The 23,610-nt window shown below is 43.1% G+C and overlaps 1 protein-coding gene across 6 annotated transcripts in view; it reads right to left on the bottom strand.

Moving 5' to 3' along the window:
* Nucleotides 1-23,610, bottom strand: part of TSPAN9 (tetraspanin 9) — a 796,698-nt gene that overhangs the window by 20,961 nt on the left and 752,127 nt on the right. For all 6 annotated transcript variants that reach the window (XM_069228388.1, XM_069228389.1, XM_069228390.1 and 3 more), the window contains one exon: nt 21,949-22,023. In XM_069228388.1, the coding sequence (XP_069084489.1) occupies nt 21,949-22,023 (75 nt within the window). The remainder of the gene's footprint in view (nt 1-21,948; nt 22,024-23,610) is intronic.

Consider the following 23,610-nt stretch of genomic DNA (forward strand, 5'->3'; position numbering starts at 1 on the left):
GATGCTATTTGATTATCTTTAAATATAACATGATCCAGCCTGAAAGGTGAAAAGTAATCACCATAGCTGTATCTACTGGGAGTGGTCGCCTTGAGGTAAGGTGCTGTCAATGCGTTACCTCAATGCCCATAAGAAAGTGAAAAAGGTTCACTTCCATCTAGCAGAAATTAACCCTATTTTCACATCCAACTCACTTGCTCTGCTTCCTCACACTTGTCTGGTCCCCACCGGATTCCATCTGAAACAGCCCGACAACACAATGCAGTGATGTACAACAGTGGTTCCTAACCTTTGGGCTGCTCAAGACCCCCACTTAATCATTACTGGAATCCCGGGACCTCCACCAAATTGTTATTGGAATCTGGGCACCCCACCTTAACCATTACTGAAGCCGGATCTCCGACCTAAGAATTTCAATAATTTGATCTGCAAAACAATACATAAACGATACAGAAACAAGCAGTCATCAAATACACAAATGATGACACATTTCATTACATTCACAAATATAAACATAAATTAACTGGGACATTGGAGTGTTCGTAAATTAAGTTAAACCACCCATTGTCCATACTATATTCTGTTTGGTCCACTTGCACTGCTCCCACAAATCAATCAATATGAGGAGACTAACTACATTTTTAGCCTCAAGTTTCAAATTCCTTCACATCATGTTTTAACATTTTCAGCTGTACATTTTGCTTAATTTTCTAGTAGACACTTTATTAATTTGTTAATGTTATTTAATTTTCTAAGCAGTCGCGGATCCTCTGAGTAGGCTTCGTTAACCCCCATTTGTGCCTAGACTACAGATTCAGAACCACTGATGTACAGCATAAATCCACAAGTAGAACTAACAATGCAACACTTCGAAATAACATACACAACTGTTTTGACTGGCTCTTTCGGGCATCAGTTCAATAACATGCTGTATGCGGTTTCCTGGCACTAGCTAGCCTATTCACCATTGCAAAGGAATGGTAGAAATATACCACTCATTTAGTACAGACAGCATGCAGGTGGTTATTGAAGTACCCTCCTAATGTTCACATTTATTTATTTATGTTACTTTCAAATTGCATCCTTATGATATATTACCACTTCGTAGTGCTAAATCTTTCAGACATGAATAGGCTTCACATGTGAAAGCCACAGTGGGAGAGAATATGTAAACTCTAGAAGTTCAATAAGAATGCTGCCAGAATTAGCAGACCCTGAGAATGACCTATCCTCTAAAACAAGAAGACGTGGTCCCTGTTGATTGTTCTGCATTCATTTCATCATTTGTGTCTTTTAGCTTATATAGGGTTTCAGCTCACTGATGGAAATCTATACGGTCAAGAGAGTGACCTTTATCTGGAGATGGGCTGTGACTGAATGCATCAAACCCACCAGTTATTGAGGTATGTTAATAAATGCATTCCTGATCTTTGAAGATGAGCTTTAACTGGTGAAGGGGTAGCAAATGCCGGAGGAAGGCCCACTGGCAGAAGTACAACTGGAGTCCTTTGTAGCTTCCAAAGGTGCACCAGAGGTAGCCGACAACATCTGAAAAATCTGATGGCAACCATGAAGGCTGTCATTTGTTGCAGGGTCGACGATAACCAGAAAATTTGGAGTGCGCCAAGTCCAGCTATGGTGCCGACCAGATTAAGGAGATGCTGGGGATGAAGAGCCCTTTCAGTGTTCACTTTGTGCCTAAATATATGATTTTGAGTGGCAAGATGGGGCTGAGTCCTGCTCAGGGACATCGTAAGAATTTTGAGATCCCTGGGCCAAATGTATTTTTGGGGCCCATGTTTGAACAGCTTTTAATATATGATCCAATGCCAGCTATTTCATGTCCTCTTCGGCCAAGTCACTGACACTGCACAGGCACAATGGTGCAAATTCTAAACGTGTTCCCATCTAATATTCAGGGCTAGTGATGTGTGTTTTACAAACTGTAATATAGAAGCAGGACACCAATATTATTGCAAATAATCTCTGCGACCCATTGCCATTTCTAAAATGTGAGCTCCAGTGCAGAAAAAAGGAAAATACGTCTTTGCACAAAAGTGGCGCCCCATGTAGGCTTTCTCATGCCTAGGGTGCTACAGACTGCAACAGAGTCACATGCGTCACTTGTCGGCACACAGGAGTAGTTACTGGGAGAATTTTCTGGATCCAGTCTGCTGGCCGAGATGCTCTAAAACTGAGTAATCTACATTTACAAATATATATCAGAAAACCTCATGTTTGCAGCAGAGGAGCAGCGGATGGTATTACATGAAGTACATGTGGCTCCTAAAACTACCTGTTGACATTCTGTTTTGCCTCTGCAACCGCTGAGCCAGACATCTGGATGGCGGAACCAAAGGTACCGCAGGTCAATCAAGTGCCAACGGTGCCGCTCATTGCAAGTTCTCAATGATGTGTGCGTTCTCAGCCGTTAGCGGCCCTCAGCAATAGTAAATGATAGGCACTGTTTTTTGCCAAAATTGTTACACAATAGTTATTTTTGCTTGTGCTCTTTTTCAGTTTCTTGTTTTCAGCCATAGATATCACTGGAGCCATCTGGACTATTTCTTCCAGCCATGTGTTGTGTGTGAATCTTGGCAATACACACTGCCAGCAGCTGCACTTTTCGTGTGCCACTCTATCACTTGAGATTACCAATTGATTAGGTTTCTTCTGAAGCTTGGCTGTCTCACTCTTTTCTCTGGCATTGTTCATGCTGCTGGAATGGCCTAACACATGCACATCCTTATTATGGCTTCCAAGTAAATATGTGAGAAGACACAATGTAGTTTTTAAACAAGCTTAAGTGAATCCCACATTTGGGAAGGCAAAGTGATCTAAATAAACAATGCTGGGTTCACAAGATATGAAAATGTATTTGATGATTGAATAAGCATTTTAAAAGTACTAGCAGAAAAAGCCCTGCATCAAAAACAGATTAAGTAAATAAAAACAATGGCGTCGCAGTGAGGTGAAATTGAGACGAATGAGAAATTCAAACCAACTCTTTAATAAAAAAGTTATATTTGAAAACATACGCATAATGTGTCTGAAGCCTAGCAGCCCCATTTTTCAAGACAATTGCTATTTGCAAACTCCAGCCACATGATTTACAATAACCACCAGTAACCTATGAGGTGGGATACACTATGTTTTCAAGGGGAGAGGAGTAACGCACAGTCATATTATGGATAGTATTATTATTAATAGTAGTAGCAGCGGCAGCAGAGGTAGTGAGAAATACCCCAGGTAGACCTCAAATGGCACCCACTGGTCCAGGTCCACTACTTGAAATAAATTATCTCACTGATTCACCCTTTGCTAAATGAGGTTCATGAAAACAGTTCTGCAATTTCATCCAAGTAATCCAGAGTACAGATGGGCCATTTACTACAGTTTGTAGTTTCCCAAAAGTAAACAAGCATTTGCAATGCAATGGGTCTTGTATTAGAGCTATTTGCGTTGTAAATTCCAACTGGACTTTTCTTACCACATAAATAGAGAATTACAATTTAAACAGTTGATATAAGCAAGCCGATTCAAAGCGCCACAGCCACTGTGAGCGTGAAGGAGAGACACAAAAGGGAAAAGAAACTCGCTTGCAATCAAATATATCAGAAAAAGTGCAATTATCCGTGTAACAGGGTCGGTGTCCAAAGCAGTAACAAAACCGCCCTAAGGAGGGACAAACGTAAAGCATTTACCAATGGCATCAAAGGATTCTTGAAAGGCAAGCCCATGAAGGAGTGATAGTGATGGGATCGCGGGGGTGTGGTTCAAAGCCCACATAGATACAAACATGTCGGAAAAGCAGGGTTTGCGCGCTGCTATGCTCGACCTATAAACTCTCTTAATGGAAGAATTTGTTTCCTTCGACAGAAGCTACGGCCGCCATATCAGCGTAAGCCTAGCCCTGCGTGACGCGAGCAAACCAGAGAGGCGCGGTGGTTTTGGGGGGAGGGTCTGAGCTTCATAACTAATATCAATGGAGACAAATGTGGAGACAGTGTCCCAGGCTCCTCTGCGGCACATTAGCATCGCCCCGGATCGGGATCTGTGCAGCAATGACACGCAGAGAACCATGGACTTGACAAAATAGTAATTCATTTCCATCAACTGTTGGAATCTACTGAATATATTTGTTTTAAGTACTTTAAACTTATTTCTCAATTACAGTGAGTTATGGCCAGTGTAACTACAACTGGCAAGCTCGGACAGCAGCCAATAGGTACAATAACGGCATTACGGTCATTAGCATCAATGTGAGGAATTGGTGTTTATATTTGAAATTCTTTTTGTGTAAGCACTCCACAGCCATTATCAGGCGCCGCATCTCCAGAGGCAACGAATATTAGCAGCTCCTTTTTGCTGTGTTTATATTTTTACCGGGCTGATCTGCATTCCTGTACACTTTTAGTGTCCAATGCCTTTTATTACCGCACTTTCCACCGCCAGATATTCACGTTTGGAAAGGAATCTAAAGTCTATAAAACTTTATCGCATTCTTCCATAATTACACTTGCAGTCAGCAGGCTCGTGCAACCCCTGCATATATCTACTGAGCAGGAGACGCTATGAATCCATTGCTCATCACGGCGCTGTGGAGGGCACCACAAAGGGGCAACAAGGGCAGATTCAACCTAAAGACACGAAAGGTGATGATGCGCACATCCGGGCACCGTTAGAGGTAAGTCAGAGATGTGATAGGACAAGGAATGGGGCGCTCGTACGATAACACATGTGAAAAGGGTAAACAGCCACTTACGACGCGGGACAGAACTCTGTATTGATGCTCACAGCAAAAAGGACGGGCCAGGGAAGGGCGGAGGGATATGGACAAGGGCGGAGGGATATGGACAAGTGCTGAGAGAGGTATGAGGGGAACCAGCCAGGGAAGGGCGGAGGGATATGGACAAGGGCGGAGGGATATGGACAAGTGCTGAGAGAGGTATGAGGGGAACCAATCTAAAGTTGTACAGCCACGTGAAGCAAGGGGGTCTAGTGGGATTATGCCACTGACGGTGAATGTGAAGGACCTACAAGGGGTGTGGCAGCGGAAGTGATAAAGCTAAATCACTGGACCAGCAAATGTGGAGGTGAAATTGAGAAATGGTGACTGCCAGGAGTGGTGAGCGTGACTCTAATGTTGTTTGTTTTTGTATGGAGGTACATGGACGCAACACTGCTGACAGTCCACGTAAGATAATGATTTTATGAGGAGGTGTTGTCAGGAATTAGGTTATTAATTTAGAAGAGGGTAGCCATATCAACTTAATTTAGCACAATCTTGTGAGGCAAAAACCCAGTTCTTGGAAACTTTCTGCTAAGCCTTGGTCGCAATGATACACGCAGCAGGCAAGTCCCCAGAGCAATGCATGTTGTTTACTCAGTACTTACAATTTCAAAGTCAAAAAGTACAACACAATAAAATTACATTATCAATTTACTGGACTCTGGAGTGCGGCCGAGAGGCAAATTGGTTCCAAACTAGCTTTCTCTCAGACAGCACATTTTTATAAGGTTAAGTTTCCACTAAAGTTATCAAAAACAGCTTTCACCATTGAATTAGCTTTACGAAACTATATTGAAATTTGAAAACGGAGTTTTACTTTCACAGTGAAAGCCGCTTTTGAGTAATTATTCATTATGACGGCCTACCATTCTCAATATTCAATATGCTAAGTTTTGCACCCTGCCCAGTGGGCTAACAAGGCACACTGAGAGTGACTGATCTAACACATACATATATATGGCAGAGGCACTTTTACCTGTCATTTTAAAATGCAACTCAGTCAGAATAGTGCTCCTGACAGCCATACATTTTTAGTAGTGTATGTAGGTGGTGTACATACACACGGCAGCCCACATTTGACATTTTATTTCAACTTCCAATGGCCTTACTGGGAAATTAAACACACAGATTGGATGGAAAAATGAGTCCCATTTTAGAGTCGGAATGCACACACTGTGGCACTGGATGGCAACAAAAGTGGGTGATGAATCACGCGGATCCAGCAGGAAAGGGGGACTTCCTGCAAGTGTGAAGTGAAATGATCATGTTGGAGACCTGTAAGGAGTGTAGAAGTTTGTTAGGGTTGAAATATACTGTGTTTCAGCCTCATTGAGAGTAACGCCAAGAGTGTTTCAATCCAGTCTGCATTACGTAAGTTTGGGCGGCGGAGCAATTTCCTCCATGTGTGCAGTTAGAAATGCAACTTAGGCATGAGGAAGTGCACTAATGGCTGTATATAAGGCTGAGAAGGTCTAGAAGTGGTGTGGTAGTAGCCTTTGGATAAAGATCGTAGGGTGCCATTGGGAGGTTAGAAGGAATGACTAACAGAATTATTCATATCATCGTATCTGAAGAAGGCCTAAGCCCTTTTTCTTCAAAAACATAAAAAGTGATGCAAGCGTAAGCAGGATAGTATGATACTTTGTTTACGTTCTTATTTACAGCAAAACTAAATTGAGTTTACATTTTTAGTAGCACAAATAGTATGTGGTCATGACACAAAGATGTTTTTCAATTTCAAGGATTTGGTTGTTTATTATGCAGTATGCAAGGTTTCTTGTGCTTTCAGGTCTTGCCTAACAGCATGCATTTGCTATTGCTGCAAGGGGTATTGTAAACGGTAAAGGGCTTGGAGCCCACCCATTACTTACTGTTTGCTGGCTTGTTAATCTTTATAGCTGCCTCCTAATTAGTCACCATATGCCTCATGGCATTTCCTTTTATTCTTCTGGAGCATGGGCCAAGTAGTAATTAATACTTTTTTCCCATTTTTTCTGACCAGCACTTTTTTTATCTACAGTTTTTTTATTGTTGTTGGAGTTTGGCGATTACTTTAACAGCAACAAGCAAATGCCACGGAATCTTGAAGCAGTTTGTGACTTTGTTTTACAGTACAGTGCTTTACCAACACCTTTGAGTTGCTTTTAACTTACGTCCCATTTCTTGTATGAAGTGCAGGTTTGTTTGCTCATTTTTGCCTTCATTTCTTTTGGAATTTGGTGCTTCCTTTTACAGTAGTAATCAAATGTCACAGACCCTTAAAGCAGTTGTGTGACTGCATGTTTTTATGGGCTGCATCTATAGCTTTTTAAAGTGTCTCAATTTTGGCCAGCGCTGCAGTTAATGCATTTACCCATTAAACCTGTGCCCTCAGTCTCATACACAGAGACAAGTCGGAATACATATTCCATCTTGCCTCTGAACATACAAAATGTTTTGTCAGTTTAAAGAGCTTCAGTTTTGTGGAGCAACTACTCCGTTTCTCTGTAAAATTGTGCTTAAGTCCTCATTCTCATATGTATTATACGAAAAGGAATTCCAAGGCACCCTACAGTCACAAGCACTTAGCTGCTAGAGATGTAGCCTAACGGCCACAGCAACGCTCCGCTCCACTTCAATCTATCCCGCTCTCCCACACTCCACTCCAATCTGTCCCAGTCCACTGCAATCTTCCCCACTCCACTCCAATCTACCCTACTCTAATCTATCCCACTCCAGTCTACCCATATCCACCCAACTATACTCTACCCCACTCCACCCCAATTTACCCCACGCCGCTACAGTGCAACCCAATTTATCCCACTCCAATCTACCCCAGTTTACACTGCTATGCTCCAATCTACCTCTCTCTACCCGAATCTACCGCAAACAACTCCACTCCAATTCACCACCCTCCACTCCAATTTACCCGGCTCCAATCTATCCCATTACACTCCAGTCTACCCAACTCATTCAAAATGTAATTTCTCTGTGACTTGTGCCCTTTTATAAATGTGCTGCTAAACACTGGACCCTTTCTTTGCCCCATCTGGAAGCTTTTCAGACTAGTTGTGAGAGGTTCTGGGTAATGAGTGTAATCTTCCTTAATCAAACAGAAGTACTGAATAATGTTATTTGTAGTGATGTGGCATGAATAATTTATCCTGTATGTCAGGATAAGAGACGATTTAGTGGCGTGCTGTGCCTGCTTCATCCATGGTCCTGGCTGGACTACGCAGGTATGGGGTGAGTGGGTATACTGGAAAATGTTGTGTGGATGCTGAGCGAATGTAATGCTGCATGAAAAGATGGGGTCCGTGTGCTGGGAAGTCGAGGAGTTGAGGCCTAACAGGAGCTATCAGGGTGGGGTTGTAAGATAAAAGTGGCACTAGACTATTTTCTTCTCCAGAGCACGTTACCAGCTGTTAAATGTCAAATCACTGATCCACAATTATGACAAGGAGATCAAATTAGAGGGCAAAATGAGTGGGAAGTGCATATATTACCAGCCAACTGCGGTAGGCATCCTCAATTTTGTTCTCCGTTAAATACTTCTCTCCCTACACTGCACTGAAAAGAAAAACAATGTAGACACACAACTGTAGATAATGACTACACTCTAATCCTTCTAATGGAATAAGCCAAAGTAGCCATTACACAGAAGCTGATAAATTCTTTAGTAAATGAATGATACACTAGAAACGTGGACAAAACCTATCGATGCACATCGTTAACCAAGACAGAATTGAGTTGTACTGATCAAAATACAACATGGCTAATCCAACTGCTCTGGTGTGTCACTTTGGCAAACCTCAGTACAAATGCACCTCCCCACTGGCCCTTCCTCATCCTCGGTTTACTATGACAGCTGTGTTTCTCTGAAGAAGATGAAGCATGAATTATCATCCACCAGCAGGAAAGCAGAAAGGCCCTCTGTCTGTCCATTTTGCTGATGGCAGCCACAACGATTTGTCTAGTCAGACACTGGGTGAAAGTGAATACGTTCAGATCTGTAGTTGAAGTATTACGAAAAAAGTCCTTGCAATGGAAGTGCAATTCACAAGTAACTTTTGTGGCACATTCTAGATGTTGTACAGGAGGGCTTAACCATAAAGATGTAGTTTAATTGTGCAACACATTTCCGTGAAAAACAAGAGACAAAAAAAACGAGCTGCACAGCTTTTGGTGAATTAGTAGGGTACATTTCATGAAATGACTTTAGAAATAGCTTTGAATAAAAATGAGCGAACATGCCTTCGATGAGGTATGTCAGATGAAGAAGTATGCACTGGACGTTCGGTGAAGGTCTGTGCAGGCTTCTACATTTACCTGTGCAAGCCATGGTGCTTGGTCAGCATGTCCGCCCGTTGTCCTGCCTTTGCACCTGACCATGTAGTAATGGTCACAGGGAAGAGCAGAAGAAAGGGCACTGCTACTGGCGCGGCATGTATAGCAACTCACATATATGTCGAATAAAGAAGACGTGTTTTGCAGAAGGCACGAACCGGATTACTACAGCTGCTTCCTGGAAAGCGTTTGAAGGAATACCCAGGAGATAAACCCAAAGGCGCAGGCAAGCCAAACTTCAAAAGATGCATAGAAAGTAGAATGCATGTCTGTGAAAGGGACACCCGGGGGGCTGGACTTCAGCTGCAATGCATATGGATACCGATGTGGATACATTTCCCAAGTCAAGGAGACCGACCTTCTGAAGGACTCATTAATGACTATACAAAGTGTGCGGCGTGGCCAACATGAATGCGCCTGGTAGGTGTGTTTGGGTCCACCGCCATGAAATACAGGCAGGAGTGAAAGGAATGAACGCAGGGCGTCCATAAAAGCAGGCTGCAGAGGATGGGAGTTGATTGATCTTCAATGATGCAGAAACAAATGGAGAACCGTTATTTATTGGTAGCGGCAGCTTATAAAACTGGAAACCGGCCCAGAGGTCAGTGCAGGAGCTGCTAAAGATGACAGGACCAGTGCATTAATATTCTTATGTCAAGTTAAAATGGCCGCGGAAGAGCTGGGGCCAAGCAATGCTCAGAAATGAAACCCAAGAAGCAGCCACTTTACATGAAGGCCAAGAGCTTTCAGCAAGCAAGGACCCCGCCGAACAAGCAGCCGCTGGGTTTGCTGCCAAATACGTAAGAGAAAAATATTAACTGAGGACAGTCCAGAGATTCGCAACTTACAGATAACTTAAAGGCAGATAAAAAATAATAGACGCCCAGAGGGAAAGATCCAGGACAACGCTTGCCTGAACAACGCACATGTGTAGTTAAGGCAGAGAAAAAGGAAGATTCATCGGGAGAGGACGCGGTCAGCTAAGTGGGGCTGGGGCAGAGTTGGGGATAGTTTTTACGAGCGGGGGGTGAAGGGGTTGAGGTGTTTTTTTTTTTTTTTTTTTAAGGGGTGAGGTGGTTTGGGGGGGTCGGTACTATGGTTTTTAGGGTGGGGTGGAGGGGTCGGGTTATTTTGTTTTTAGGGGCAGGGGTTGGGGGGTCAGGGTCATTTTGTATTTAGGGGGTGTGGGGGTGGGATTTTAGGGGTGGGGGTCAGAGTAATTTTGTATTTAGGGCGGGTGGGGGGTCTGGTTTTACGGGCTGGGTGGGGGGTTAGGGTAATTTTGTATTTGGGTAATTATGTTTTTAGGGTGGGTGGGTTTTTAGGGGTGGGGTTGGGGTGATTTTGTATTTATGGCGTGTGGGGGGTGGGTTTTTAGGTGCGGGGTTGGGGTAATTTTGTATTTAGGGCAGGTTAATATGGGTTGGGGTAATTTTGTATTTAGGGCAAGGGGTGGGATTTTGAGGGTGAGGGGTCAGGGTAATTTTTTATTTAGGGCAGGTGGGGGGGTGGGTTCTTAAGGGTAGGGGTGGGGGTAACTTGTATTCAGGGCGGGGGGTCGGGTTTTTAGGGGTGGGGTCATTTTGTTTTTAAGGGTTGGGTAGTTTTAGTTTTGGGGGATGGGGGTTGGTTTTAGGGCTCAGGGTGGGTGTGGCGTTTTGGGGTAGTTTTCAAAGGTGGGGGATCGTGGTACATCAGTTTTTAGGGGCAGGGGTGGGGGGTCCAGGTAATTTTGTTTTAGGGGTTGGGTTGTTTTATTTTTGGGGATGGGGTCAGTTTTAGGGCTCAGGGTGGGTGAGGGTATCAGGGTAGTTTTTAAAGGTGGGTGGTCGGGTATGTCTGTTTTTAGGGGCGACGGTTCGGGGTAATTTTGTTTTTAGGGGTTGGGTTGTTTTATTTTTGGGGTGGAGGTCGGTTTAAGGGCTCAGGGTGGGTGGTGGGTTATCGGGGTAGTTTTTAAGGGTGGGGGATCAGGGTACTTCTGTTTTTAGGAAGGGGCATACGACAACTACGAATGCTATTTCCACACATGCCTTTACTATGCACACCTTTACAACGAAAAATCGTTGTAAAGGCATGCGTGGTAAAGGCATGCGTGGAAACAACGCAGTCGATGTTCCTACCGTGTTGTTCAGGCATGCGTGGTTGCCGCATGCATGATTACATCATACAACCACGCCCAGAGACCGCTCATGTGACCAAGCAGCAACTCAAGGGTTGACTAGCTTTTTTGTCCTCGCTCTACATTTTTGGGCCTTGAAGAAGGAATTAGTAGAAGCGTGTACTACTGAAGAATAAATGAAAATGAAGCAGAAAAAAAAAATCAGATTTAAAGAGTCAGTACAAAAGAAAATTAAACTGGGAAGCTCCGTAGCATGTTTTTAGAAATTTGACACACACTCAGTCATCAGCTAATAGCATTTCCCAACTAATGTTGATGTTCTTAATCATTATATTTGCACTATATGTTCAGTGAGGTTCAATATGTATTTTTTGCAAGTAGCATCAAACCTTTACTTGTCCATAAAAGAAACACCTCCTACGCTTGGGGGCTAAAAAGTATGAAAGCTGGTTAGATTGTTGTTGATAGAGGCTAGCAGGTACAGTTTCTCAGATGCTAATATTCTGGATTAAAAAATGCATTGCAAACCTCAACATAAAGTGTTAGGCAGTACAAGTACCTTTGAGTTGGATCACATGACCCTCGGCCCTCATGGTTTGGATACCTTTCTTGGACTTCTAATTTACACCAAGGCTCTCACGACTTCTCTCTAATGCATTGTACTGGTGTAAAAATTGACCTTTTTTATATAGTCTTCATTAACGTTTACCAGTGCACACAGTCCAATTTCAGCACAGCTGTATGATAATTTTATGTCCGTTTTACCATACATAAGTACTATGGAAATCAACAGTTCACTTAACACTCCCATGCCCCTCTCTCTGCTGTCGTCAAAGCTCAGGCAGGCGTAACAATGGGCTTCTTAAGTCCCTCTGCTCAACAACAACTATTCACCAACATGGTGAAGCGCTTCATGCATAATAGTCATAATAGTAGCACTCACGTGTGTAGCAATCCTACTTCAGCTGCCCACAACATGAGACATAAGCATGCGAGTTGGGAAACTCTGCATATTCCTTTGGAGCTAACCTCTCTCTCTGGCCACATGGGCCTGCAGCAGATGCAAACCCCTGCAGAGAATCAAGAATCGAGCAGCATTGGTCTGCCTCACACTGATGAAATTGAAACATGTCGAGTCTGCCCTAAAATGCTGTCATGAAGTCACTGAATCTGCTTCCAGTCACATGCAGGATGGAAAGTTGAGTACATCATGTATTGTCCCACACCTGCTGTAGGTTCCCCGAGAGGGTGAGAAAGTCACAGTTCTTCTTAGAACCATGTACCCTCTTTTCTCATTAGACTGTCATGTACCTTCATCAGGAATCACTGAAGATTAAGGAAGCCCAGTAGCAGGAGTTGGTGGCTTTAAAAGCCCAACACGAGGAATAATCAAAGGGAACCAAGTGTTGTTCTATTTCTCATCTTCGTGTGTGTGTTGTCTTCCTGGAGAATGCGTCTGTAAGGTCTGGATGGGTCTCATTCCCACAAATGTATTCCTTCAGGATTCGTTTCCCCTTCAGCAGAAAAGTAATTTGCACCCCCACTTGTGTAACTCCTAAATGGAGAAATTTGGCACGGAGAACCTTTGCTCTGTGCTGATAATGGAGGGGTCACGTTGTCTATGCAGTTTCAAGATAAACGGATGGAAGCACTAATTAGCTATGATTATAGAAAAGTTGTACAAATTTGTATTTTTGTATTTATAAAGTGCAGCTGTATGCTAGAGCCATCTTTGGTAGTATTAAGTTAATCACAGGTTCATTGCTGTTGAACTAGTATACTAATAGAGGGACAGCCAAGTTTTCAAAGTCTGGCGGAGTTTGAGCAAGTTATTTTGTGGGCGTGATTTAAGGTTGGCGATTTCTACTGCAGTGTTACTACCAGAGATAGACCTACCCCTGATTCAAGAGTGCTTCATTTTTGGAATTTGTAGGGAGCATTGGTCAAGTGATATTAAGGAATACCGAGGGTGATACCCAATAAAACAAGGGAGAAAAGTATATCAGGCTTTATGCACTCTGCTCATTGATTTAAATATAATTCTGTGTGTACGTTCAGTCATTGGAGTGCATTAATGTCTGGGGCATCGTGATCTTCTCTTGATAAGCCAAATATAATTTGGTTTGCCACATTCCGAGCTACTTCTAAATAGCAGGAATTGAAATAATGAAGCTGTGATGAAATAAGAACATTCATGAGCATATGTAAACTCAGATTACTATAGTTCTTCATTTCGGGCTTTCCTACTTGGGAGCCCTTCTCTGGATTATTCACTTGCTCTGAAATCCGCTTTCAGAGCAAGTGAATAATCCAGAGAAGGGCTCCCAAGTAGGAAAGCCCGAAATGAAGAACTATAGTAATCTGAGTTTACATACTTAACTTTACAACCCATCTCAATCCCTATTGTTTTATGCAGTCTGTTGGATCTGGTGGATTCCAGATGAGGTATGCTTACGCGCTTATTCCCCCTTCTGTGGCACATGTGTTTGCACTATGTGTGACGTGTTTGATAACAGGGAACTGCGCGCTGCCCCAGGACTCTCATTGCACACACAGAGACCAAGTGTTAGCTAGCTCAGCAGGTAACAGTGTAAAATGTCACTCTGTGGGCAGAGTAAGGGAAACAGGTATTTGTTTCTTTTGTCGTTCAGTGTACAGGTAACTGAGGAGACTATTCTGAAACCCCATTTTGGTGTTAGGATGAGGCACCAGTGTAGGACAGGTTAATGCTCCCAGTGCAGTCCTGACAGTGGTCGAATTCTTAGCAGGAAGGATGGGTGTAAAATGGTAAGCAGTGAGTTACAGAATAACCCCCAAAATGGAGAAGAAGGGGTTGCATATGGGTTGCTACCAAAAATGTAATGGCCTTTTTCATACGTGTTGGACTTTTTTGCTTATGCAGGGTCATCCCCAATCTTTTTGCCTCCTGCCTCCTATTTTTTCTGACCTGTTGCTGTTGGCTTTTGAACTCTGAGCACTTTAACACTGCTAACTAGTGCTAAAGTGCATATGCTCTCTGTAAATTGTATGGTTGATTGGTTTATCCATGATTGGCATCTTTGATTTACTGGTAAGTCCCTAGTAGAGTGCACTAGAGGTGCCAGGGCCTGTAAATCAAATGGTACTAGTGGGCCTGCACCACTGGTTATGCCACCCACATAAGTAGCTCTGTAATCATGTCTCAGACCTGCCACTGCAGTGTCTGTGTGTGCAGTTTTAAATGTAAATTCGTCTTGGCAAGTGGACCCACTTGCCAGGCCTAAACCTTCCCTTTTCTTACATGTCAGACACCCCTAAGGTAGGCCCTAGGTAGCCCCAAGGGCAGGGTGCAGTGCATGGTTAAGGTAGGACTTATAGTAATGTGTTTTATTTGTCCTGACAGTGAAATATTGCTAAATTCGTTTTTCACTGTTGCAAGGCCTGTCCCTCTCATAGGTTAACATGGGGACTACCTTTAAACCTGATTAAAGTGTAGATTATTTTTGGGAGCGGATGGACATGTGGAGTTTGGGATGTCTGAGCTCACAATTAAAAAATACATATTTTAGTAAAGTCGATTTTAAGATTGTGTGTTTGAAAATGCCACTTTTAGAAAGTGAGCATTTTCTTGCTTATACCATGTTTTGTGACTCTGCCTGTTTGTGGATTCCCTGTCTGGGTCAGTTTGACAGTTGGGCTGGTTGCACCTCTCACTAGACAGTGACACAAAGGGAGCTGGGGTGTAGTTTGCATTTCCTGATGAGCCATCTGTGCTAGGAGGGAGGAGAGGAGTGGTCACTCACACCTGAAAGGGCTGTGCCTGCCCTCACACAATGCAGTCTCCAACCCCCTGGTGAGTGTCTGGGGCCTGGCCTGGGCAAGGTAGGATTTCACATTAAAAAGAGGCTTTACTTTGAAGTAGGCCTACTTTAAAGGAGAAACTGGGAATAAGAGGGGCACCCAAAACCACAGACTTTTGAAACACTTCTGGAAACAAGAGGAACCTCTGCCTGAAGAGGAGCTGAAGAGGTGAGGAAGAAGAGCTGCCCTACCTGTGACTGTGCTTTGTGGAGCTATCCTGCAGTTGCTGCTTGTGCCTTCCATCTTGAGAATAAATCTCCAAGGGCTTGATTTAGAGCTTGCCTCCTGTTGTTTGAAGTCTCAGGGACAGCAAAGACTTCTCTCTGCCAGCACCTGGAGTCTCTGGAGAGACTCCTACTCTGCTCTGTGGTGCCTATCCAGTTCCTGGGGCCCTGAAAGGAGAAGCTGGCAGCCAAAGAGGAAGAAATCCATGCACAGAGTGCCGTGTGGGGAAAAGATTAACGCAACTCCGATCTGCGGCTGAAGAAACGACGCGCCACCGGCTCCGCAGCTGAGAATCAACACTCACAGGAAACGCGACCGAAGAATCGACGCACGGAGCAGGAGAAATGACGCGCAGCATCGCCGATGGAGGCTGGGCGATCATAACCCGTGCTGCGGGGTTTTCGTATCATCGTGCAGCTGGATTTCCGATTCAAGTACTGCTGGGCGTGGAAAAACAACGCAAGGCCTGCCCGGACCTGATAGTGCTGACCGGATCGATGCATCGCTCTTCTGCAGAGAGAAGAAACAACGTGCCCCGACCCGGCGAAAGAAGAAACGACGCAAGGTCCACGCTCGTGAGTGGAATCAACGCATCGCAAGCCCTTTATGACATGCACTTATTTTTGACGCACCCAGGGTACTTTTGCACGCTGACAGCTTTAGTGTGTGTTTAAAACTACTTAAAGACTCTTTTTGGATTTTTATTAATAACTTGACTTGTGTATTGTGGATTTTTGTCGTTTTGGTCTTGTTTTGTTAAGATAACTATTTCCTATTTTTCTAAACCTGTGTGGTGTTATTTTGTAGTGTTTTCATTAAGTTACTGTGTGTGTTGGTACAAATACTTTACACGTAGCACTCTGGAGATAAGCCTACTGCTCTGCCATGCTACCAAGGATGTAAGCAGGGGTTAGCTGAGGGTGATTCTCTTTTACCCTGACTAGAGTGAGGGTCCTTGCTTGAACAGGGCGTTACTTGACTCTCAACAAAACAGACCCCATTGCTAACAATACAGATCTTAGATTTAGATATTATTGATATTTTATGTTTTTAAAAGCGAATTAGTATTATTTGAGGTTTCTTTTTTGCATTTCATCCTAATGTTTAGTGAGTTTCAAGTGAGCGGGCCTTGAACTTCAACAAATGTGACCGTTTGACTGATTAAATGTGGGTTGATGGACTGATTATGAATGGCAGGACCTTAGAATGATGTATGGGGTCTAGGTTTTGGAGATAGGCCAGATCTCATCCATGAAACTAAGATCTAACCATTCCTAATCCATCTGTCAACAATAAACCAGCAGACTGATTCTCTTCGAGCATTCTGGCCTCGGCAGACTTCAAACATTTCCACCCATTAACCTGAACAACTCCACACTCACTATGTGGACATTGTCAGTTGGGTCCTTTTCACACACCCCATTAATAAGATGGCCATTACTAGGCATTACCGATAGTACTCCAGCTCCACGAGGCATTGTTAGCACTGACACCTACAGGGACCACCAGAAGTATGCTGCACACACTGTCCTCACCCTTTCATCAGTAATATCCACTCTTCTGGATTGGTTCTAATGCTCTCCCAGTCTTTTATGCTGTAACGATGGATGCTTACAACACTGAGGACAACTACCTGAATTTCAATCTGAAGAATAAGCACCTGTTCTGCGTCAATACGTTGCACGCCATCCATCATATGTACAAGACAGTAGTGCTGAAGGGCTTCAGAACGCAAGATGACTTGATCTGACGCTCTGCCTTAACATTGCCTGCATTAGTTCCCCCATCACAAGAACCAGTTTCTTCCCACCTATCTGATGGTTCCAGTCTCACAATATAGCCACCTAAAATCATGTTCATGGACTGCTCTGTGTGATGTGCTCTGCTCTCAGGTCCCAATAACTGATTCAGAGGTCAGTGTCATTAGGCTGCCTCACAGACTGTGGCATAGTGTGAGTCAGATGAGAGTAGCCCAGGCACATGGTTCTACTACCAAAACTAAGAGAGCATTCTACACAGTGAACTTGATACTGCTCTACTGCAGAGAGTGATATGGTTAAGCAGCACCTAAAGTATATTTTTTTGGTGTGGGAGAGCCGCGCCTTCTATGGAACCCCTTGTACACAACTGAAAATGGAAGAATGTCGCCCATGTGACAGCGTGTGGCCCACATTATGTGTGAAATTATGCTGATGACATCAAACGTGATACTGTTAAACTGAATGTATGGATCCATTAACCAAGCTCAGCTACAACAAGCCAGGCACTTTCGGATAAGATGGACCCTAGAGGAGAGGCTGAGGGAGGAGGTCGTATTGCCTATAATAGCCCTGAGATCTGATAAATTTGGATAAAAACCTCAAGACTGGAACACCTGGCTTTGATTGGATGCTGCTCTTTTTTTGGACGAACCTATTGTTTTGAGACTTGCAATCCCTGAGGACAGGAGGATCACATCAGTGGATATTTTTTTTTTTTTGTATTTTAACTAAGAGTGAAATATAAGTAGCAGGGGGAGTGAATGGAAAAGTGCACCAATCAACACACCCTGGTTTGGCAATAAAAAGAACTGGCAATAAGAGGCCTGGCAGCTAGCGATTCGCTGATCCAGGAACCAAGGCAGTGGCATAATGAGAAATTTTGAGACCTCCCTGCTGAATGTGAAGAAGGGCCCGGATTCTCCCATATCTCACAGATATACATTGGTCTACAGCTGAATGGGGTCCCTGGAAGGATGGTGGGTCCCACTACGCAGCAGAGGCTGCAGGGGTCTGTGTTACGCCCCTGAACCAAGGCCACCAAATACTACCAGCGCATAATTGGCTGATCTACGGCAATGTTGGGGCAGACAATTTGCTGAAGTGAAGCTGGTATAACTCAATCAATCAATCAATCAGTCAATCAGTATTTGTAAAGCACGGCTACTCACTCGTGAGGGTCTCAAGTACTGGAGTACTACTGAATGTTGATTGACATTGTCGTGTGTGTTAATAATATTAAATAAGCAAATGCTTCCCTTTATTTTTGTTTGCTTGATATTGATAAGAGGCGAGAGAACGAGTTAGTAGTTAATGTGATTTTTATGCTTATGGGATAAACCTCAGTATATGTGATACCAATGTGAAGGTCGTGCAGCACGAAGGAAATGGAGTGGTATACATATCAGGCAGAATGTCAGGCCCATAATGCTGATGCTTATCCCTGCCTTGAAAGCGGCAGAGCCAGTGTGAGAAGAAAGACTGCGCCGAACAGAAGCATTGCAGTGCAACGAAATGCACAGAGACCCTACAAGTAAGGCGCAGAGGCTCGGGAATGCTCGGGACGGTTAGCGCGCGCCTGAAGAACATGGGATAGAATGAAATGGCGGCAAGACAAGAGAAATGGGATTTTGGGCGGATGCTAATAATTAAAAAGATTTGTCACCGCAGACAGGACAGTCATGCAGCGGTGTGTCAGAAGAAGAGAAAACTGAAAGATTAAAGTAAAAAGGACATAATCGAAAAGGGGAAGAGTTGCATTTATCAGAGTTGATAAAATACAACCGTAATTTGGCAAACACCCTCTAACGAGATGATGTGAATATTCACAGTAAAATCACAAACCCCCAAGATGACCTTCTGAGGTTTGTACCCGAATGCCTTACGATTTAACAAATGGGCAGTTGTACTCTAAGTATTATTTTTATTTTGTGACTTTTTATCATGAGAACGTGATGAGTGCAATGCAGAATCTAATGCCGTATCGCAGCAGGGCCTATCTTTAGCACCCGGTGTCCTTTAGGACAGAATTATGATGGAAACATCGGAGTATTTATAGCCCGCACATCGGCTTGCGTGTTTACGCTTTCCAGCCAATACCATTAGCTTTAATGGGGCAGAACGTGATTTGATGAATTTGCACAGTCCAGTGTTTTGCAAAGTGACATCAGTTGAACATGGGCTCTGCTGTATCCATTGTCTCTAGCCATCAGTTAGTCGATTGTCTCGCAGAAAATACGGGACAGTTCAGACACTCTCTTTGTGTTCACCTATTACGCTGACATTATTTGCAATTTTAAGGTCCAGATGGACTGCGCGGATGTGCTTGTTTCACTGCCTGTGCCAGGCTGATACCGGCGCGACACTGCAATCTCTCGTTACATGACAGGAATGATGATTAGAGCTTACTTGGTACCATAGCGCTATGCATCATGTCCCACAGTACTGTGGTAAATCATGGGACGCTTACTGCATGCTATTGCAGCAAGGCATATCTCAGGGCAGGATCTGCTCGACTGCTGTATACAATGAACAAACGCAGCGCTGTGCATCTCACCCGGCACTGTACGCGATAAGCACCTATGGCAGCCGTTAGAGGTATTCTGCATGGCCATATTGTACGGGTGAGGCGGAGCCTTGCTATTTACCAGTATGGCTTTAGCAGAAGACCCAGCCTCGATCAATCTGAAGCCATCTGATACTTGGCTGATGTGGAAGGCAACACAAAAGGATGAGGGACGGAGTGCTGAACAATGCAAACACTCACCCCCAGTCACAGATCTGGGTTTAATCCATCGTTCTTTTGCTCACCATGCCACCCCAGTCTGGACCCAACCATATGCAAATCTGTCTTGACCCTGTTTCTCATGGGAACAGTCCGGCCCGAACTGCCAAGCCAAGTCCTCGCTGGACCGGAAACAACCTGGGACCGGTTTCAGGGTATTACCCTTCATCAGCCAGGATAGCTTGAATCCAGTGGTACACTGAGCCTGGGACCTATGTCTAGGCATACCTAGTGCGCTTAGGGAAGCATATACAAAACAACAAGGAGGTGGAGGGAAAGCTTGAATTAATCTCAGCCACTGGCAATCACTCAGGCCGCATCTCAATCCATTGATATGAAAGGCATCCAGGTGTCAAAACTGGTAGCTTATACGCCACCACCCTTCATCATGAAATCACTCATATTAAAAAAACAGAATAAATTATTATTGAGAATGAAATTGTATTACATATGGATGCAGGAACAGACATGAAGAAGCACTGATTACTGATGTATAGGTTCCTAAACCAGATAATTGCACCTCATTGCTGCTCAACATGCCGCCACACCATAACTAAATGTATGTATAACAGGGGTGTGGCTATTATTAGTGATTTTGGTACAGTGCCATCAAGGCCCCGGGATCCGAGGGGCCCAATGCACAACAATTATGACTCTTCTGCTACCAAAAAGAAACATACATTGCCATTATCTTTGGCTGCTGTGGGGCCAGTGGCACACATGCTGTGCCACTGACAAATGATGCATCTTATTGCTTCTTGTTTAAGGAATAAACACCAAAACAATAAGGTAAATTTCTATAAAACAAAAACGAAATTTCATGGCACACAATTTTAAGACAAACTACAACAGAAATATTCAACAGAGTAAGATTCAAGCAGGTGTTCTTTCTAGAGTGGACCACTTGTGGGCTGTACCGCCCAACATACCCGTCAACAAATAATGAAAGACAAGCTACAACAATCGAGCCTGTGGTCTGCCAAAAAGAGCAGACTTGTGAAAATACAAATTCCAGGCATCCCACAGTGCTTCAAAGCCATTCCATTGATAGATATGTACTATAAAATGTTAGTGCTACATATAACCAAGGCTTCTCATGGCCACCGGACAGAGATCTTTGTTCGTAGGAAAAAGGACCAATATTCGAAGTTCCACAGCATCTGTCTGTCTCAAAAACGCTGAATGCTAAACCACTCTCATGTGGTCAATCTGAAAGTTATTTCAGATGATGCCAAGATCGGAAAACGATGGGATCACATGGAAAGGTTTCAAAGAGAGCAAGACAATTCATGCAACAAAAATCAAAATGAGCTGAAAAGTGGCTCAGTGTCTACAGCACGCACCAGCGAGGTCTCATCTGGAAAGTTATACTCGACTCTCCAGGCAACACTGACAAATTAACAAAAACTGGTTGGAGAAGGTTGAGAAATTAGCCTCCTGAAATGATGCACAGATCCAACAGCAACATCCTTTGAGTTGGAGTTCGAAAGTGTAATTGTGTGATTTTCAGGAAAGAGTCGAAAGTGGTAGTCATTTTTTTAAAGGGAAGAAACAGGGGACCATCAGACTGTTTTTCAACAGGGTCTTCTCCTGGCCTTAGAATCCATGACAGGACATTTGACACAGGCTGAGTGGACCTTCATGAGAAAACGAGGATATTTGTGTCTATGCAGAAATGCAAGGGAACGATCTCCTGCAAGAAGCAAAGGATTTCAAGAAAGGGCCTGCCATCGGCAGAATGATTCAACGTTATTGAGAAGACAAGGGAAAGAACTAAGAGAGTGTTTAATTTGTGGGTCAGGAAAGGCATGGTGAGTCTTGACGACAGAGTTAGTGCTACATTTTCTATCTTTCTTTGCGAAAAGTATGGAAAACAGGTATTATTTTATAACTTAAAACGTATTGTAGCCCTTTAAACGGAGGGTATGACACTGGTAGCCCAATTCTGCTGAAGATTTTATAAACATGGGTCACTACATGGGACTTAGACTGCTGGCACACTCTCAATAAAACATGTCCACAGGGCAGAAAAACACAGGCAGAACATAACGTGTGACTTTCAAAAACAATACAACAGATAAGTGCACAAGTTTCACCTTACCTTGTCCATGTAGACAAAGAACAGAATGAGAAGTATCAGCTCCACCAAAAGAATGATCAGCAAGATGATGAAAAACTGAAAAAAGAGGAAAGCAAGTGTCTAGTTTTCTGGTCCAACATTCATGAATTCTCTGAAACCTGCGATGCTTGTTATTTCAAGAAGTCCTCTTCCACTGCTCACCAAATACTGCCCAGACACCATAACCACTGGACATGTAAGAGCCATGCAACAAGATTGTGCTAGAAACGTATGCTAGGTTAAACTGAGAGAAGCCATTCGAGCATAAGCGGAGGCTGCATATAGTACACAGTGTACTGATGCTTAGTGGCATGTGTTCACCATATGAAAGTCCACTCCTCCCAACCCATCAATCTCTGTCCCCTATATCGCCCACTCCTGTGTAGTCTAACCCCTCCTTTTTGCTTCTTATAAAAGAGAACAATCACAAAATGAGAGTGGTCATTGATGAGACATATACATTTACCACTACACTTTATATCCCTGGCAGGTTGCAGCAAGATGGCACATTGAAATAAAACCTATTTTCTTGTTAATCAAAATATAAGATAGATATTTTGCAACTCCACAATTTAAATGAAACTATGTAATTAACTATTTAGAAAACTGCCTAAGAATTGCGCTTCTAAGATGCATATGGTTGAAATACTATTTTTGTCTCTTATTTACGTTCAGGCGCACAATGTGAATTACAAAACACGAGTATAACCACATGGCAATACATATACCCATGTCATTATGACAACTCATAATTGTATCCCATTCATGATTCTGTAACCAATTTAATACATTAAAATATGGTGTTACTGGTGCAGTCTTAGACTTTGACTATTTGAATTAATGCATCACTGTATGGAACATACATTACCTACCTGCACTGTTATCATCCACCACTTAATTCTATTAACATTCTTCATTGAGAAAGAGTCTACAAGGTTGAGAAAATATCAACTCAAGCTGGGGATGAGGTAGAGGAAATTCTCTAGGTTAGTCACTTTAATTCTAAGGGCACAATTTAGAATCAATGTGTCTTGTTAACAAGTATGCTACTATTTAGTTAGGTTCATGCGCTTGGCGTGATATCTATAGTTGATCCATTTATGGTGGTAAATGGACTGCACTCATAAATAATTATGAAAGCATACCGCAAAGTCAAATACATGGAAAACTACAGTGATCTGCAGCTTAGATACAGATAGTTACACAATTTAACATCTTAAATGTCCTTATTTGATGTTATGGTGACATCGAACTGCAATGCATGTACCCGTAACAAATTGGAAACCAGTAATGTCCATTCCATTTAACGTTATGTTTCATATTTGATGTTATAGTAACATCAAATATGAAACATAAGAGGTTAAACTGTGTAACTATTAAATATAGGAATCCTTCAGTGATCCTATAAGTTAAAGCCTAAAATAAATGATAATATAGTGAGTCCCCTTTATCTAGTGTTATTGTAACATCAAAAAGGAACATGTGTGGTTCAATTGTTCAACTTCTACATATAGGGATCATTATTCAATCCATGAAATTAAAAACTCAAAAAAACGATAGTGCAATGTGTCCCTCTAGGAGTCTAGTTGGTAAGCTCAGAAGCCAATTTTCTTCAGCAGTGAATGTCTAGTTTTACATACAAGA

This window comes from Pleurodeles waltl, chromosome 4_1 (assembly GCF_031143425.1).
Source record: "Pleurodeles waltl isolate 20211129_DDA chromosome 4_1, aPleWal1.hap1.20221129, whole genome shotgun sequence".
Lineage (NCBI taxonomy): Eukaryota > Metazoa > Chordata > Amphibia > Caudata > Salamandridae > Pleurodeles > Pleurodeles waltl.